Here is a 14,708-nt window from a genome sequence, read left to right on the forward strand (position 1 = left end):
TCCCTCTATTAATAAAAGCGAAAACACTGTATGCCTTCTTAACAACCCTGTCAACCTGGGTGTCAACTTTCAAGGATCTGTGTACCTGGACACCGAAATCTCTCTGCTCATCTACACTGCCAAGAATCTTACCATTAGCCCAGTACCTTGCATTCCGGTTACTCCGACCAAAGTGAATCATCTCACACTTGTCCGCATTAAACTCCATTTGCCACCTCTCAGCCCAGCTCTGCATCCTATCTATGTCTTTCTGTAACCTACTGCATCCTTCGTCACTATCCACAACTCCACCTACCTTAGTGTCGTCTGCAAATTTTCTAACCCACCCTTCATGACCCCTCATGACCCCTGTAATTGAATCCCCCACTCTGGGAAAAAGCTGCTTGCTATCCACCCTGTCTATACCTCTCATGATTTTGAAGACCTCAATCAGGTCCCCCCCTCCAACTCCATCTTTCTAATGAAAATAATTCTAATTTACTCAACCTGTCTTCATAGCTAGCACCTTCCATACCAGGCAACATCCTGGTGAGCCTCCTCTGCACGCTCTCCAAAGCATCCACATCCTTTTGGTAATGTGGCGACCAGAACTGTACACAGTATTCCAGATGAGGCTGAACCAAAGTCCCATATTACTGTAACATGACCTGCCAACTCTTGTCCTCAGTACCCTGTCTGATGAAGGAAAGCAGGTCTTCTTGATCACTCTATTGACCTGCGTTGCCACACTCAGGGTACAGTGGACCTGAACACCCAGATCTATTTGTACATTAGTTTTCCCCAGGATTTTTCCCTTTACCATATAGTTTTCTGTAGAATTGGATCTTCCAAAATGCGTCACCTCGCATTTGCCCGGATTGAACTCCATCTGCCATTTCCCTGCCCAACTCTCCAATCTATCTATATTCTGCTGCATTCTCTGACAGTCCCCTTCATTATCTGCTACTCACCAATCTTAGTGTCATCTGCAAACCTGCTAATCAGACCACCTATACCTTCCTCCAGTTCATTTATGTATAAACACTGCAGTTAAAGTAAAACAAAAGAAAGTTGAGTTTAGAATATCTACTCTATTGGAAAACTTAACAGAATAATAGATACAGTAACTATTACTAATTAACTGTTCCAATATAGTAACATCCTATAAACCCACAAATTCAGAAATTTGATGTACTCATGTGCAACTGAGCAGCAGAGAGACAAAATATATCAAGCAAAAACTCAGAGAGCAAAGGCCTAAAGGAAAGAAGGTACGCGGTTAGAGAGGGAGTAACAGCCTGGAGACGTTTACTGCAGCTTCCAGCCCTGTTCAGACTCCAATAGCAACTGAATCTCAAAGCTAAAAAACTAGAAATCCTGTACTGTGAGAGCTGGCCACACCCAACCAGGCTGCTTTTATTGTTCCAATTTTTATAAAAAAGCAAGGTCTCACAAGCTGTTTACACTATAAGCTATGTCTGCCCAGAAAATTCAGAGACTAGTCTTTACAGAATCAGAGAGGGCACTGAGAGAGGTCATTCATCCATTGTGCCTGTCCTGGTACTTTGTAACATCTATCACATCTTCCCCTACCTTTTTCCCACAGCCCTGTGAAATATTCTCCTCTGAGTAGTTATCCAGTTCCTTTTTGCAAGTTATTATTGGATTTGCTTCCATTGTCCTTATTGACAATGTGTATCAGATCACAACAACTCACTGTGTTTTAAAACCATTCTCATCTCCTCCACCCCCTGCAGTTTCTTTGCCAATTAGCTTAAATCTTTGCACTCTTGATCCTTAAGGAAGTAAGTTTCTCCCTTTTTACCTGATTGAAAATCTTCCCAGTTTTAAACACTTTCATTAAATCTCCCCTTAGCTTTCACTGCTAGAAAAACAATAACCTCAGCATCTGTAGTCTGTAAATTCTCGAATAATGGCCATACATTGACCATAGCAGTTAAGGTGCTCCACTTATCTTCATGTCTAGTGCCAAAGAACACAAAGTACGATGTTATTTTATATAATCCACAGTGTTCCTAATTTGTTTTAACAAAAAATAAACAGCCTTAAATAGTATTTCTTGGCTATTGTTGAATTATGAGAAATTGATTCTAAATTTGTCAATGAAAATGACCTTTTGGACATGCACAGCCTTGTCTTCACTGAAAAAGACACGTTTTATTGAAGCTATTCAGTTTGCACGCATCAGAATATTTCACAAGAATACCAATTCAGTACCAGTGAGCTTAACCTCTGTAGTAGGGTAGATGGGTGAATCTATTATCAAAGAAGAAATAGCAGGGCATCTTGAAAGAAGTTGCCCCATTGGACAGTTGTAGCATGGGTTCATGACGGGCAGATTATGCTTCACAAATCTTTTGGAACTCTCTGAAGGCATTTCAAGCAAGGTGGACAATGGGGACCCAGTGGATGTGGTGTACCTAGATTTCCAAAAGGCCTTTGACAAGGTGCCACACAAGAGGCTGCTGCATAAGATACGGACACATGGTGTTAGGGGTAGAGTATTAGCGCTGACAGAGAATTGGTTGACTGACAGGAAGCAAAGCGTGGAGATAACTGAGTGCTATTCTGGCTAGCAATCAGTGACTAATGGTGTGCCTCAGGTATTGATATTGGGTCTGTGATTATTTACAATATATAGAGATGATTTGGAGTTGGGGACCACGTGTATGGTGTCAAAATGTGCTGATGACACTAGAAGAGTGGCACCGCAAAGTGTGCAGAGGACTGTGAAACTTTGCAGAGGAACATAGATACATTGAGTGAGTGGGCAAAGATCTAGCAGATGGACTACAACATTAGTAAATGTGACATCATACATTTTGGTCGGAGTAACAGTAAAAAGGATTATTACTTGAACGGTAAAAAGTTGCAGCATGCTGCTATGCAGAGGGACCTGGGTGTCCTTGTGCATGAATCACACAAGGTTGGTCTACAGGTACAACAGGGTCATTAGGAAGGCAAATGGAACTTTGTCCTTCATTGCTAAAGGGATTGAGTTTAAAAGCAGGGAGGTTATGTTGCAGCTGTACAAGGTGCTGGTGAGGCCACACCTGGAGTACTGTGTGCAGTTTTGGTCTCCTTACTTGAGAAAGGATGTACTGGCACTGGAGGGGGTGCAGAGGAGGGTCACTGGGTTGATTCTGGAGTTGAGGGGGTTGGTTTCTGAGAAGAGACTGAGGAGACTGGGATTATATACATTGGAATTTAGAAGAATAGGGGGGTGCAGAGACGGGAATCTTGTAGGAACATATAAAATTATGAAGGGAATAGATAAGATAGAAGTTGAGAGGATGTTTCCCCTGGCAGGTGAAGCTAAGACAAGAGGGTATAGCCTCAAGATTAGGAGGAGCAGATTTAGGACTGAACTGAGAAGGAACTTCTTCACCCAGAGGGTTGTGAATCTGTGGAACTCCTTGCCCAGTAGTTGTTGTAACTTCAGTAATTGCTTTTAAAGCTAAGGTTGATATTTTTTGAACAATAAGGGAATTAAGGGATACAGTGAGAAGGCGGGTAAGTGAAGCTGAGTCCATGATCTTATTAAATGGGGGAGCAGGCTCAAAGGGCTGGATGGTCTACTCCTGCTCCTAGTTCGTATGTTCTTATGAATGCCATTATCTGTGCGACATGGAAGGGCTGGTTAGTTAGCCAGCAGAGGAGTTAAGGCTGATTTACAGTTCACAGCCCGGGTTTGTAAACTAATAATAATTCTCAGCACCCTCCTCTCATTCAGCATCGGTATTAGTTTCCCCTTGAATTGCTATTCTTGAGACATGCCGTGATGAGGTCAAGATGTGGAGGGGCCGGTGTTGGACTGGGGTGGACAAGGTCAGAGGTCACACGACACCAGGTTAAGGTCCAGCAAGTTTATTTGAAATTACAACCTTTCAGAGCTCTGCCCCTTCGTCAGGTGAAATGCTGATGACTGATGAAGGAGCAGTGCTCTGAAAGCTTGTGATTTCAAATAAGCCTGTTGGACTGTAACCTAGTGTCATGTGACTTTGACTGACGAAGGCAAAATGAAAAGCTTCAACAAACTGTGTCTGTATTCAGCTCTGGTCAGCAGACAGAGTCCACTCCAGCAATTCAGGATGTTGGTACAGACATGGGAGAGGAAGATCAGTGAACTGCTATGATCTGGGATGCGCTGTGTGAAAGGCTGGTGAAATTATTGACGGAAATGTTGGAACTTTGAGGCAGCATGGTGGCTAGGTAGTTAGCACTGTTGCCTCACTGCGCCAGGAACCCGGGTTCGATTCCACCCTCAGGTGACTGTCTGTGTGGTGTTTGCACATTCTCCCCGTGTCTGCGTGGGTTTCCTCCGGGCGCTCCGTTTTCCTCCCACAGTCCAAAGATGTGCAGGTCAGGGTGGATTGGCCACGGGGAATGCAGGGTCACAAGGGTGTGGGCTGCTGTTTGGAGGGTATGTGTAGACTCAGTGGGCCTAGTCTGTAGGGATTTTATGAGAGCTGAAAATGCTGATTGACACCATGAGGGGAGAAATCAGTTAGTGAGCTTTCATTGGAACCACAGCCACAATGCAGCTGAGTGGGGAGCTCACACCATCAGCTGAATCTTTAGGGAGAGAACTCTATCTTAAACAAGATGGTCTTTATTGTAAGATAGATATCGAGCACAAGTCACATTCATTCATCAAGGCCATATGAGGAGACCCGGAGACCCGGATATCACACTGGTTTAAGCAAGATCTAAAACAGTTTTGTCTCATCCCCACCCCATCAGTATGGCATCGAGAAATTGGGTGAACTTAATGCAGTGAACAGCCTTAACCCTTTCAGAACCATTAGCTTTTTACAGCGGGTTGGAGAAATTATTGAACAGGGCAGGGCTCTGGGGAAAGAACAGTGACACAATAGAATAGATCCAAGACCCTTTTCACAGAGCCAGTACAGGAGCAGTGGGCCGAATGGCCTCCTCCTGGCCATTGCGATTCTCTGATTGTGTCGGTAACGGAAGCAGGGGGAACATTGATGAAAATATGGTGAAATAACGTTAACGCTGAGGTGTCTGCGATGCTTGCAGGGCCAAAAAGGGGCGAAAGGATCACCTGGAGAGCCGGGGAAACCAGGATTATCAGTGAGTATCCCTTTCACAGCCGAGAAACCTTCCTTTTCACCACTCAAGGTTGGATTGGAGCAAAGAATGTGGCTTAATTTCGCCAATGATCTCAGCGATTTCCAGACCCAAATTTATACCCAATGGCCCACGTCTAACTTTTACATTTTTAAAAAATTTATTTGTGGGAGGTGAGTGTCACTGGCTGGACCAGTAATTATTGTCTATCCCTAGTTGCCCCTTGAGAAGGTTGGGGTGAGCTGCCTTCCTGAACCGCTGCAGTCTCTGTGCTTTGGCTGGACCTACAATGCCCTTAGGGAGGGATTTAAATCATTAATGCTCTCCAAGTTGTCATGTATAAAAGTGCAGAGTTGAGTAACACGTCCAGCTCTCACATCACTCAACGCTGTATCTCAACACCAAAGGACCCACAGTGAAGGATGCCTTTGTGTTGTCACTGTTACTAACTTAGCAATCTCACTCACAGATCCATGGAGAGCGAAGGACCTCGTCACTAAAAGTTAATTCATGGATGTAAGCATCAGGAAGCAGGCCAGAAGCCCTTGTGAAACTGGTCCTCAGGCACCTTCTCAACAAGGGAGTAGTACTAACAGAGTGACATTACTGGACTCGATTCGAGAGGCCTGGGCTAATGATCGGGAAACATCAGATCAAATCCCAACAGCTACAGAATTTAACTGCAATTAGTTGAATGGATATGAAGTAATAAGTGGGGGTTAGATTTACACCCCTCCCCCTCCCCCCCCTTGGCAGGTTTGAAGACAGAGGGAGCAGTAAAATCCCAAAGGTGGTCCCTCAACTTCCTGAACTCTTACGGTTTGGGGAGATGCATAGAAATCTGGAGCAGGAGTAGGCCATTCAGCCCTTCAACCCTGCTCCTCCGTTCAATCTGCTCACAGCTGACCCATCCAGCTCAGTTCCCTGTTCTCACTCTCTCCTCCAAACCCTTTTACCCCTTTAGCCCGAAGAACTATAACTAATTCCTTCTTGAAAACATTCAATGTTTTGGCCTCAAATGCTTTCTATGACAGTGATTTCCACAGACTCCCCACTCTCTGGGTGAAGACATTTCTCCATATCTCAGTCCCAATTGGAGCAGGGTCCAGGGGAGGCATCAGATGACCCACCCCTCCATGGGCTATTGAAACTATTAGCGCTGGGATTTACCCCATAACAGGGCTGGGGGTGTGGGGGTGGGGTGTGGGGTAGGGATGGGGTTGGAGGTGAGGGATGTGGTCTATACCATATGGGGAGCTCTGGATAATCAGGATGGGCAAGAAATGCTGGCTATTTATCCATCCCATGAATGAGTAGAAAAAAGGGCAGCAGATACATGGGAATATCACCACTGTCAAGTTCCCCTCCAAACCACTCCCCAATCTGACGTGGAAATATATCGCTGTTCCCTCAATATTGCTGGGTCCAAATCCTGGAATTCTCTCCTGAAGGGCATTGTGGCGGAAATAGGAAATAATCAGATCTTATTGAATGGGTAGCAGGCTCAAGGTGCCGAGTGGACTATTCCTAGTCTTAAACTGTATGTCCTTCTGGACTGGGATGGTTCTGGAAGGCAGCTCAGCGTATCTCTCTAGATGGACAAAAAAACATTGACCCAGCCACTTCCCAAGGTGATTAAAGTCAATGATTGCTGATACGTGGAAATGGAAGATGAAATGTGGGATGCAAAGGAACATCATAACAGAAAGAAAGTGGCAATGAAGAAATGGTAAGGTTAATAGATCCACTCTCGGCTCCAAGAAGGTTAACACACAATAATTACTGGGGCTGGAGCGGTGAGGGAAATGTTCGAATTTAGACACGGTGTAGGGTATCGTGCAGTGGCAATGTCTCAGCCGTTCTGTCGCTGACTCTGTGTCAGGAAAGAGGTGACATTGTAAACAATATCTGCAGACACTTGAAGAGAAATTGCACCCGTCCCTTCTTAAGGGAATTCGAGATGGAAGAGGAATTATCCCAGCTTTTCCAGCCTCCCACCCAAAGGCCATGGACGTGTTCAGTGACATTCCTCAGGAACTGTTTCTTTCCTTCATTTTCCAGGGAATCACAGGACCACCTGGGAAAAGAGGAGCAGAGGGACAGCCAGGATTGAGGGGAAAGCCTGGGAATGTCGGAAAGACAGGAATTCCTGGAAATCCTGGGCGACCTGTAAGTATGCCTCACCTTTCATTTCCCTTTAACACATTTTGTTTGGGAACGATGTGCTGGACAAGATGAGAGATGGGAGGAGTGAACACTTCCCAGTCCCGGAATCCATTACAAGACTAGGCACTTACAGAACACAGTACAGCGTAGGAACAGGCTCTTCAGCCCACCATGTCTGTGCTGACCATGATGCCATTCTAAACTAATCCCATCTGACTGCACATGCCCTATCCCTTTATTCCCTGCTGGTTCATACGTCTGTCTAAATAAATGCTGGCCCAGCCAGTGACGCCCTTATTTCACGAATAAATAAAAATGAATATGAGGAATGGTTGAGGACTCTGGGTCTGTACTCGATGGAGTTTAGAGGGATGAGGGGAATCTGATTGAAACTTATAGAATACTGAGGGCCCGGACAGAGTGGACGTGGAGAAGATGTTTCCACTAGTAGGCGAGACTAGGACCCGAGGGCACAGCCTCAGAGTGAAGGGGCGACCCTTTAGAACTGAGATGAGGAGGAATTTCTTCAGCCAGAGGGTGGGGAATCTGTGGAACTCATTGTCACAGAGGGCTGTGGAGGTCAAGTCATTGAGTGTATTTAAGACAAAGATAGATAGGTTTCTGATTGGTAAGGGGATCAAGGGTTACAGGGAGAAGGGAGGAAAATGGGGTCGAGAAACATATCAGCCGTGATTAAATGGCAGAGCAGACTCAATGGGCCAAATGGGCTAATTCTGCTTCGATATCTTGTCTTATTTTTGTGGAACTAGTGACGGAGCATTATAATGGGGAAAGCAGTTGCTGGTTAGTTGAGTTGAAGTGGATGTGGGCCCCTCTCCTAAAGTTGCTGTCCAATTTGTGAATCAATTTCAGAATGTGCAGTGACCCTCAGCATTGCTTTGTTAGAACACTTTACTCAGCGAGTCGTGAATTCATGGAATGCCCTGCCAGTAGCAGTGGTGGACTCTCCCTCATTATGGGCGTTTAAGCGGGCATTGGATAGGTATATGGAGGATAGTGGGCTAGTGTAGGTTAGGTGGGCTTGGATCGGCGCAACATCGAGGGCCGAAGGGCCTGTACTGCGCTGTATTCTTCTATGTTCTATGTTCTATGTAACACGCTACACCAACACGTTACACAACCTGGACCACAGCAACAAGGGATCGGCAGAAATTCAACTCTTTCTACATGCAACTACATCCCTTTGTGCTTAAAAATAAAACATACTCTTTTGAATGGGAAAGGGCTGCATTTACTAATCTCCTGGAAAGAAATTGTTAAATGTCCACATTCTGTGCACTGTGCGGCAAGTTACACAGCCCAAATCTTGCTAGTTTCATGACCTCTGCTGGTTAAAAAATGCATAGCATTGTTTCTCAAATAGAAAGCGTTATCACTGCGATTCAACTTTTATTAGGTTTTTTTTATAAGAATGTGATTTTGCAAAATGCTTGTAAAGTATTTCTAGCATTGAAATGGCCCATATTGCCGTGAGGAGCAAGAATAGGTGAGTAGCAAAGGTCTTTTTCCTGGAGTGGGTTAGTCTTAATTAGAGGGGACAGGTTTAGGGTGAGAGGGGAAGGATATAGAAGGGACCTAAGGGGCAACTTTTCAATACAGAGTGTGGTATGTGTATGGAATGAGCTGCCAGAGGAAGTGGTGGAGGCTGGTACAATTACAGCATTTAATAGGCATCTGTGTGGGTACATAAATAGGAAGGACTTTAAGGGATATGGGCCAAATGCTGGCAAATGGGACTAGATTACACAGAAGCATAGAATATCGAACAGGCCCTTCAGCCCTCAATGTTGTGTCGTCTTTCTATCCTACTCTAAGATCAGACTAACCTACGTACCCTTCATTTTGCTACCATCCATGTGCCTATCTAAGAGTCTCTTAAATGTCCCTAATGTCTCTGACTCTACTCCCACCGCTGGCACTGCATTTCATGCACCCCTCTCTGTGTAAAGACCCTCCCTCTGACATCTCCCCTAAACCTTCCTCCAATCACCTTAAAATTGTGCCCCCTTGTGATAGACATTTCCACCTGGGAAAAAATCCCTGGCTATCCACTCAATCTATGCCTCTCATCATCTTGTACACCTCTGTCAAGTCACCTCTCATCCTTCTTCACTCCAATTAGAAAAGCCCTAGCTCCCGCAACCTTTCTTCATAAGACATGCCCTCCAGTCCAGGCAATATCCTGGTAAATCTCCTCTCCACCCTCTCTAAAGCTTTCACATCATTCCTATAAAGAGGCAACCAGAACCGAACACAATATTCCAAGTGTGGTCTCACCAGGGCTCTATCTAGTTGTAGCATAACCTCACGGCTCTTAAACTCAATCCCCCTGCTAATGAAACACACCATATGCCTTCTTAACAACCCTATCAAATTGGGTGGCAACTTTAAGGGATCTGTGGACATGGACCCCAAGATCCCTCTGTTCCTCCACATTGCCAAGAATCTTGCCTTTAACCCTGTATTCTGCGTTCAAATATCACCTTCCAAAATGAGTCGCTTCACACTTTTCCAGATTGAACTCCATCTGCCATTTCTCAGCCCAGTTCTGCATCCTGTCAATGTCCCGCTGTAACCTACAACAGCCCTCCGCACTATCCACAACTCCACCAACCTTTGTGTCATTGACAAACTTACTAACCCACCCTTCCACTTCCTCGTCCAAGTCATTTATAAAAATCATAAAGAGCAGAGGTCCCAGAACAGATCCCTGCAGAACACCACTGGTCACTGAGCTCCAGGCTGAATACTTTCAATTGATTACCACCCTCTGTCTTCTGTGGGCCTGCCAATTCTGTCTCCAAACAGCCAGATTTCCCTTTATTCCATGCTTCCTTTCTCTCTGAATGAGCCTACCTTGGGGAACCATATCAAACACCTGGCTAAAATGTGTAGAATGCTTTACCTTCATCAATGTGTTTTGTCACATCCTCAAAGAATTCAATAAGGTTTGTGAGGCATGACCTGACCCTCACAAAGCCATGCAGATTATCTCTAATCAAATTATGGTTTTCCAAATAATTATAAATCTTGTCTCTCAAAATCCCCTCCAATATTTTGTCCACCGCTGACATAAGACTGACTGGTCTGTAATTCCCAGGATTATCCCTATTCTCTTTTCTGAACAGGGGAAAAATATTTGCCATCCTCCAATCATCCTGTACTATTCCAGTGGACAGTGAGGATGCAAAGATCGCTGCCAAATGTGCGGCAATCTCTTTCCTCACTTCCTGTAGTAACTTAGGATACAGAGTCAAGAGTGTGGAAAAGCTCAGCAGGTCAGGCAGCATCCGAGGATTAGGAGAATCGACATTTCGGGCAAAAGCCCTTTATCAGGAATACCTTCCATCCACCATCTATGAACTCAGTCCTGATGAAGGGCTTATGCCCAAAACGTCGATTCTCCTGCTCCTTGGATGCTGTCTGACTTGCTGTGCTTTTCTAGCACCACATTCTCGACTCTGATCTCCAGCATCTGCAGTCCTCACTTTCTTCCAGTAACTTAGGGTACATCCCGTCTGGCCCAGGGGATTTATCTATCCTTATGCTTTTCAAAATTTTCAGCACATCCTCCTTCCTATCATCAACCTGTTCGAGCATATCAGTCTGTTTCATGCTGTCCTCAGAAATGTCAAGGTCCCTCTCAGTAGTGAATACTGAAGCAAAGTATTCATTAAGGACCTCTCCTACCTCCTCCGACTCCAGGTACAAGTTCCGTCCACTATCCCTGATAAGCCCCATCCTTAATCTGGCCATCCTCTTGTTCCTCACATAAGTGTAGAATGCCTTGGGATTTTCCTTAATCCTACCCATTAAAGTTTTTTCATGCCCCCTTCTAGCTCTCCTAAGTCCATTCTTCAGTTCCTTCCTGGCTACCTTGTAACCCCTAGAGCCCTGTCTGATCCTTGCCTCTTCAACCTTAAGTACGCTTCCTTCTTCCTCCTGACTAGATGTTCCACATCCCTTGTCACCCAAGGTTCCCTTATCCTACCATCCCTTCCTTGCCTCAGTGGGACAAACCCATCCAGCCCTATCAGCAAGTGCTTGGTCTGTCTTCAGTTTCTAAACCTTATGTATGCGTCCTTTTTCTTTTTGACTAAGCTCCAATTACTCTTGTCACCCAAGGTTCCCAAATCTTGCCCTCCTTATCCTTTATTTGCTGGTCCTAAACTCCAATCAACTGGCCTTTAAAAGATTCCCAGATGCCCTGATGTGGATTTTCCCTCAAACAGCTGCTCCCAACCTGCATTCCTCAGTTCCTCTCTGATATTGTGGTAGTTTGGCTTCTGTCAATACTTACACCTGAGGACTACTCTTATCCTTAACCAGCAGTAACTAAAAATGTACAGAATTATGGTCACTGTTCCCAAAATGCTGCCCAATGAAATTTTGATCACCCAACAGGGCCCATTCCTCAATTCCAGGTCTAGAATGCCCCCTTCCCTGATTGGGCAATTTACATGTTGTTCCAAAGATATTGTTGTAAAAACCCATCTGTGTCACCAGTGTCATTCAGGGAAGGAAATCTGCCATTCTTACCTGGTCTGGCCTACATGTGACTCCAGAACCACAGCAATGTGGTTGACTCTTCGCAATTAAGGACAGGTGATAAATGCTGCCCACATACCACAAATATTTTTATTTTAAATGCATTTAATTTGTTTAGAAATCTGGAATTATGATGATAACCATTGCTGATTGTCAAAAAAAAAATCTAGTTGACCAATATCTTTTAAAGGAAGATGGTTGACTCCTATCTGCCATCTGAAATGACCCAGTTGTAAGAGCTGATAGAAAAGAATTAAAATGGGCAGACCACCTGGCATCAACGCGGGCACAGAAAGTAGGTACCTGGTGCAGGCAGGACATTACTGTGAGGTGAGCAGTTCTCATGGTTATTATGGGGCAAGTCAGATATTAACTGCTGAAATCTGTACAAGATTTCACCGGGGCGGCACAGTGGCTCAGTGGTTAGCACTGCTGCCTCACAGCGCCAGGGTCCCAGGTTCGATTCCAGCCTCAGGTGACATTCTCCCCGTGTCTGCGTGGGGTTGCTCCGGTTTCCTCCCACAATCCAAAGATGTGCAGGTCAGCTGAATGGCAGTTCTAAATTGCCCGTAGTGAATCTGTACAAGATTTCACCGGGGCGGCACGGTGGCTCAGTGGTTAGCACTGCTGCCTCACAGCGCCAGGGTCCCAGGTTCGATTCCAGCCTCAGGTGACTCTCTGTGGAGTTTGCACATTGTCCCAGTGTCTGCGTGGGGTTGCTCCGGTTTCCTCCCACAATCCAAAGATGTGCAGGTCAGGTGAATGGCAGTTCTAAATTGCCCGTAGTGTTAGGTGCATTAGTCAGAGAGAAATGGGTCTGAGTGGGTTACTCTTCGGAGGGTTAGTGTGGACTTGTTGGGCCAAAGATCCTGTTTCCACACAGTAGGGAATCTAAAAGAGCAGAAATCTGGAACTTCTCAATTCACTTTGTTAGTCCACAATCCATGCTATTCACAATACAATGCGTGCAACTACATGAAGTGGAATACTTATTCATGACTTCCCCTTGAAAAATGCCTGAACAGGTAATAACTGGGTGCCTTTATCAGTAAGTGACTTTATTTTAATGACATGATAAGTGAGGATTAATGGCAAATACATTTCCTGACTCTGAAAGTTTTGCTTTGCCAATGCAGTCTCATTCCTTCAGAGCAGAGTTCTCCAAATGTCTCAGCCAACCCTTACCACTTTGTCTTAAAGCCAGCAGCCATTCCTTAACCATTGACCAGAGACTAAGGAGAAAAGGGGCAGGGAACAATCAATTTTTTGAATAGCACTCGGGCAGTTAGGTATCTCCTTTTATTTAATTAAGAAACGGCAACAACCGAGGGTAAATTCAATTAGTTTATCACTCTTTGGTTTTGTTTAAATTGGATGATTAGATTCGATTCCCTACAGTGTGGAAACAGGCCCTTCGGCCCCACCAGTCCACACCGATCCTAAGAAGAGTAACCCACCCAGACCCATTTCCCTCTGAATAATGTACCTAACATGATGGGGAATTTAGCATGGACAATTCACCTGACCTGCACATCTTTGGAATGTGGGAGGAAACTGGCGCACCCGGAGGAAATCCATGCAGACACGGGGAGAACGTGCAAACTCCACACAGACAGTCGTCCGAGGCTGGAATGGAGCCTGGAACCCTGGTGCTGTAAGGCAACAGTGCTAACCACTGAGCCACCATGCTGCCAATTTATAACGGATTGTGGCCAGTTAGCTCAGTTGGCTGAATGGCTGGCATGTGATGCTAACAGCATGGGTTCAATTCCCACACTGGCTGTGTTACCACAAAAGAATCTCCTTCTCGACCTCTCCCCTCGCCTGTAGCATGGTGACACTCAGGTTATACCACCACCAGTCCTCTCTCTCTCTCCAATGAGAGAGCTGCCCTATGGTCTGGGAGGACTATGATGGCTTTTATGTGTAGATTATTGGTGGGAGGGAAATGGAGATTTGGAGTAGGCAAACATCACTTGAAAAGTGCAGTGTTCAAGGTCCAATCATCTTCAGCTGCTTCATCAATGACCTTCCCTCCATCATAAGGTGGGATGTTCGCCGATGGGTGCACAATGTTCAGCATCCTTCACAACTCCTCAGATAATGAAGCAGTCCATGTTCAAATGCAACAAGATCAGGACAATATCCAGCTTCGGCTAACAGGTGGCAAGTAACATTTGTGCCACATAAATGCCAGGCTATGACCATCACCAATAAGAGACAATTTAACCACTTCCCCTTAACATTCAGTGGTGTTACCATCACTGAATCTCCCACTATCAATATCCTGGGGGGTTATCATTAAGCAGAAACTCAACTGGACTCACCACATTAGCACAGTGGCTGCAAGAGAAGATCAGAGACTAGAAATACTGCAGCGAGTAACTCACCTCCTGACTCCCCACATCCTGTCCACCATCTACAAGGCACAAGTCAGGAGTATGATGGGATACTCCCCACTTGCCTGGATGGGGGCAGCTCCAACAACACTCAAGAAGCTTGACACCATCCAGGATAAAGCAGCCCCCACTTGATTGGCACCACATCCACAAATATCCAGTCCCTCCACCACCAACATTCAGTAGCAGCAGTGTGTATCATCTACAAGATGCACTGCAGAAATTCACCAAAGATCCTCAGACAGCACCTTCCAAACCCACAACCACTTCCATCTGGAAGGACAAGGGCAGCAGATACATGGGAACACCTCCCCCTGCAAGTTCCCCTCCAGAGTCTAGATTAGAGTGGTGCTGGAAAAGCACAGCAGTTCAAGCAGCACCTGAGGAGCAGTAAAATCGACGTTTCGGGCAAAAGCCCTTCATCAGGAATAGAGGCAGAGGGTCTGAAGGGTGGAGAGATAAATGAGAGGAGGGTGGGGG

General features: G+C 45.4%; 1 protein-coding gene across 3 annotated transcripts in view; it reads left to right on the forward strand.

The window, feature by feature from the left end:
• Positions 1–14,708, forward strand: part of LOC122554101 (collagen alpha-1(XXIV) chain) — a 461,503-nt gene that overhangs the window by 399,897 nt on the left and 46,898 nt on the right. For all 3 annotated transcript variants that reach the window (XM_043698575.1, XM_043698576.1, XM_043698577.1), the window contains 2 exons: positions 5,044–5,097; positions 7,156–7,263. In XM_043698575.1, coding sequence (XP_043554510.1) covers positions 5,044–5,097; positions 7,156–7,263 — 162 coding nt within the window. The remainder of the gene's footprint in view (positions 1–5,043; positions 5,098–7,155; positions 7,264–14,708) is intronic.

This window comes from Chiloscyllium plagiosum, chromosome 11 (assembly GCF_004010195.1).
Source record: "Chiloscyllium plagiosum isolate BGI_BamShark_2017 chromosome 11, ASM401019v2, whole genome shotgun sequence".
NCBI classification, from domain to species: domain Eukaryota; kingdom Metazoa; phylum Chordata; class Chondrichthyes; order Orectolobiformes; family Hemiscylliidae; genus Chiloscyllium; species Chiloscyllium plagiosum.